Source organism: Condylura cristata, unplaced genomic scaffold, assembly GCF_000260355.1.
Source record: "Condylura cristata isolate star-nosed mole 26May11 unplaced genomic scaffold, ConCri1.0 scaffold00002, whole genome shotgun sequence".
In the NCBI taxonomy this organism is placed as follows: Eukaryota; Metazoa; Chordata; class Mammalia; order Eulipotyphla; family Talpidae; genus Condylura; species Condylura cristata.
This window is the reverse complement of record NW_004567103.1, coordinates 24,967,959-24,972,875: the sequence shown is the minus strand read 5'-3', so window position 1 is coordinate 24,972,875 and position 4,917 is coordinate 24,967,959. Positions and strand designations below refer to the sequence as shown.

Here is a 4,917-nt window from a genome sequence, read left to right as displayed (position 1 = left end):
GGGATCCTGTCTTGGCCAGGAGTCCGGGAGAGGGGGAACAGGCTTCTCCATGCTGCACGCACTAAGTTTGAGATCAGCACACTCACTCATGGTTGATTGGAGGTGGGGGTGGGGCTGATGGGGCTGAGACCACCAGAACTCGCGCTGCTTTCTGTGCAAAAAAAATACACGGTGAGGGAAAAAAAAAAAAAATCAATGCAGGTCAACCTAGGTGAAATCCACCTGGGATAGAATATTTCCTAGAATTCTTCTACCTCCACCTAAGTGAAAAGGAAAATTTCTTCTCCAAGCACCAGCTGTGGTGACTGATTAAGGCCAACCCCTTTACTTATATACTATGTTATATCTCCTTTTGCCTGCTCAAGGACCTTGACAATTCCCTATCACAAAAATGATCCCTCTCACTGGATAATTCCCATGAGTATTGTTTGCCCCATCTTAAAAAATCTTCACACCACCCTACTTTCTCCTCTAGGTATTTCTGCATTGCTCTGCCCTGCTTTAGACAAAATTGTCTCAGAATTTCCATCCTCATAGTCATCAATTTCTTTAAATTCCACTCTCTAAGATTTTGGCCCTATGCTTCCGCTGAAATTACTTTTATCAAAATCACTAGTGACCTCCATATTGCCAACCCAATGGTCAATTCTCTCTCCTTTCAAGAGCAGTTAACATTGTTGATCAGGAAACTTTATTGTCTTGGTTTTCTTCCTGCCTCATTAGTTATTCCCTTTCAGCTTCCCTTGCCAACTCTTTTTCTTCTTGATTTCTTAACACCGGCTGAAACTTGGATCTTTTTCTATTTTCTTTCTACCGATGCCCACTCCCTTGGGCCTCAGTAGCACAAGGTGATGGAGAAAGTTAAGAGTCAGTGACCGAGGTGCTGAATTCAAACTTGAAAGATTAATAGAGGGTTAGAACTTCCTTTCAGTGTCTAGTTTTGAGTCCTTAGTGCTGTCCTCTCTTTTTAGCTGAGATTATTATTTGATCCCTTTAGGATTTAAGATGCATAGGGCTTATCAACAAGTTGACTTTGGGATTTATAAATCTGTGTGTGTGTGTGTGTGTGTGTTCATCCATCTGTTTATCTCTTTTAGCTCAGCTTAACTGAAAAGCAGAAATCTCAGGAAGGCATTTTACTAATGGCCCAGGGCTGAGTCCTGGAGCCATGATTCTTCTTACCTCTTCAGTAGGTGGCTGGAAGGGATTAGGCCCACGCAGGTCTCAAGGTCTGAGATTTTCCGGGCCTGCCACCAGAGGGCATCACTTTGGTCTACAACCTGGAGGATGTCTCCCTTCTGGAAAGGCAACCCTGCATCCATGCAGGGGATGAAGGGATCTTCCTGGGGCCAGTACTCCATCATGGCACGAACGTACAGCTGCCAGGAGGTGCATAATGGCACCATCAGAAGAAACCTCGTCCACAACTAACTAAGAAAGGTTGTCCAGACTAAAACCATCTGTCCCCCCTCTCCACCCGTTGTTCCTGTATTTCCTCTCCATTCTCACTAAAAGGAGAGTTTGCCTTTGGTGGTGCAAGGGGTTAAGTCTCAGCACTATGAAGCTATCTGCAGCCACTGCAGCACAAGTTTGATCTCTGGCCAGGGAGCTGACCCACATGGAGCAGCAGACCTCTCCTGTCTCCCCACTCTCCCCTCAGCAGTGTTTCAGTCAACCTGTATGTTGTGCTCCCCACTCTGTCTCAGATGAATCTGCTCACCTCCCACACCTCTGGCCTATACTTGTTCTTGTATGCATAAATAAATACATCTTAAAAAGAAAGAAAGAAAAAAGGAAAGGTGACTTCTGGAATTGGATCTCCTAGCTCTGAGAAGGTTTTGCGTGAATGTTCACTATTCTTTGAGGTTCCTTCTTAACGTCTTGTATCCCACCTCCTCTTGTATCCATTGGCTGATTTGGGTCTCATGTCCTCAATAATGAAAAACACCCACACAGTATTGAACAGATGTTCAACCCTCTATAGATGGCAGTAGCATGATGCAAAGAACTTAGTTGCTATTTCAGGATTCACTCTATATGAAGACAAAGGTTCAGTAAATACTTACCATCTTCTGGCTATTAACAGGAGGATCCAAGACGGGAACCACCTTGAACATGATGGTGCCACCAGACATGGCCTAAAGGTGGGGGCGGGGATGGAGGGAACAAAGCACAAAGTTCACTGGGTTCCTGGGGTTTGCAGATGACATGCCAACTCTCCCCACCCAGGTGTAATGGTGTTATCTCCCACAAGGACTTTTACAGGTCTCAGCAACTAAACATCACCACCCAAAAATGAGAAGAGGGAGAAATTAACATTTGTTTCTGTCCTGTTGCAGGACTGTGGGGTCACTGGTCTGCAAAATCCCACACTAGGACCTGGCTTCTGCCATGAGCTCCACATTTCACTTCCACCAGGATCATGTTCCCACAGGCGCTGGGGAAGCAGTGGGATCTTGGAGTGACTGTCCCTCTTCACACCACTGGTAGAGATTATTTCCTGAACAACATTCTGCACCAGCAGGCCAACAGGAAGGGGAAGAAGAGGGAATTCCAAGTCTTCTGAGGTGACTGGTGATCTTCCAAAGCAGTAGTGGCAATGAGAGTCCCTCAGCTGGAGGAGACAGAGAACATCCTAGCCTATTGGGGGAGGCAAGAATCCACTGTGACAGGCTCTAGAGAGCTGAGAGTCACACAGCTTCATGCGCATGCTTAGAAATTTCATAGCCATTGTCCTGGCACCAAAGGGGCTGAGGTGGAGGCATGTGTGATGGTGACCGTCTGCACTTGATGTTCCCTTTTCAGACCTTGCAGCAGTTGTTTGTAAATGTATAGATGCTTGGTGTATGCCTTATGATACACCCTCCTCTTAGTACCTAAGGCACATCCATGAAAACCCAGGGTCTGGGCCCTCCCTGCTGGCGCAACAGGTTAAAGCAAAGCACTGTGAGAGTTCCTGCAGCCACTGCAGCATGAGTTTGATCCCCAGCCAAGGAGGTGACCCACATGGCACAGCAGACCTCTCCTGATCCACCTGCTGCTCCCCTCAGCAGTGCATTTCAGTGGATCTGCCTGTTCTCTTCCCCACTCTGTTTCTGGTGAGGTCACACTCTGGCTTGTACGCCAGTTCTTGTATGCATAAATAAATAAATCTTTAAAATAAAATCCAGGGGTCCTCCAAGAACCCAGTTTAAGTGCTCAACCTCAGACCCCACACTTGGGGTGTGCATGAGGGGAGGTGAGAGGGGCTTGCTGCTAAGGCTATCGACAGCTGGTCTCTGATACAAGCAATGGTTTGAATAGTGGGGATTGGGGACTTAAAAGAGACCAAAGGCTCATTAATGAAACCATTAATCCCAGACCAAGGACAGTGGTAAGGTCAGCAAGGACTTCCCTTTCCCCAATATGCTGCCTTCTGGTGATTTCTTTTTTGCCCAAGTCTGTCTCAGGGAAGATGTTAAAAGGCCACAGTTGTATAAAGCCATCAGCAGAGCGAGGGGTGGCATGCTTGGTGTCATCCTGTCCACCCTGGACTTAAACACCAGTGGCAAAACCCAGGTGATGAGGGATCTGATGTGGGGAATCTGGTGGGCTTCCTGAGGCTGAAAGGGAAGCTTGGGGAGCAAAGTCTCCCACCAGGAACCAGAATAGAGGGAGGGAAAAAGAAGAGGGGGAGCTGCATGAGACATGAGGTCTGGGGGCCTGGGAAGAGGAAGCTGTGAGAGAGACCATGTGTCCCTCACTTTATATGCACATACTGTGGGTTTGATGGGCCAGTTCACTCATGACATGTCACTAAGTCAGGAAGAAGTTGAAGAAGAGATGGTTACCAGAATATGGGTGACTTGCTCAGGGTCCAGTCCCTCAACTGAGATGCCGTTCACTTCCACCAGTTTATCTCCAGCAGACAGTAACCCTGGGCAAACAGGAACACAAAACAAAGAAGGGTACAGAGAAACTGGCAGCACAGAAAAGAAGGAGGTATCCCAAAGCTAGTCAAGGAACTCCCTCAAGCATGCTCTACATTTAAAAAATTACTGTAAAATAATGATAAGTATAAAGCAGTCTGTCTATTCCAATTTATACCTCTAGTAGCATGCATGAGAACTACATTTTCCCACCTCTTCACCAATACTGTGTATTAACCGATATTGATTTTTTAAATTGTTATTAATAGAACATTACAAAGTGGCACTAGAGTACTAATAAAAGGATAACACTAAAAATAAATATATCATAGTCCTGAGTAAATGATAAATAGAAAAATAAAGGGAGGACATTTTTTTCAAAAAGAAAATGAGAAATTTTCTTTCAGAAAATTAAATTAAATACTAAATACTACAGAAAAAATACTGAGAGATGAGTCAAACTGTTGTGTTGTCAGGGAGACAAAAAGCAAGACAACATGATGGAACAGAAGCCACAGATGATGAAAATGCCTAGAAAAGTCTTGTCAACAAACAAGATGGAATGTGCTAGAGTGAAAAGTAAAACTGACACTGAAGGACTGAAGGACTCAGCAGACTAGAGCAACCTCTTCAAGACTGTTGGCATGAGCCAGGGCCTGGGTCAGCGTGGTAATGGTGATGGTGGGGGGTGGCAGGTACGGAAGTGCTCACTTCAGAAACCATCAGTGAAGGAACGGAAATGTAGCTTATCGGCAGGAAGGACAGTAAGAGGTGATTCAGAACCAGGAAGAGCCACGCCTATTTGAAAACGATGGACCCAGTGAGGAATGGAAACTGGGAATAGAGCGGGAGGTTGAATCCTGACTGAAACCATGCAACTTTGACCCAATAAGTTACTCAGTCTCTTGAGCCTCAGTCTCCTCATCTATAAAATGGCATGATCATTCTTTTTTTTTTTTTAAACCATTCCTTCTCCTTTTGTCCTATTTTTGCTTTTTTTTTAAAAAAA

The 4,917-nt window shown here is 45.3% G+C and overlaps 1 protein-coding gene across 1 annotated transcript in view; it reads right to left on the bottom strand.

Moving 5' to 3' along the window:
- MPP4 (membrane protein, palmitoylated 4 (MAGUK p55 subfamily member 4)) overlaps positions 1 to 4,917 on the bottom strand; it is a 35,318-nt gene that overhangs the window by 19,131 nt on the left and 11,270 nt on the right. Inside the window, exons 7-10 of the mRNA XM_004674388.1 lie at positions 3,831 to 3,916; positions 2,067 to 2,138; positions 1,183 to 1,379; positions 87 to 151 (exon numbers count right to left, since the gene is read on the bottom strand). Coding sequence (XP_004674445.1) covers positions 87 to 151; positions 1,183 to 1,379; positions 2,067 to 2,138; positions 3,831 to 3,916 — 420 coding nt within the window. The remainder of the gene's footprint in view (positions 1 to 86; positions 152 to 1,182; positions 1,380 to 2,066; positions 2,139 to 3,830; positions 3,917 to 4,917) is intronic.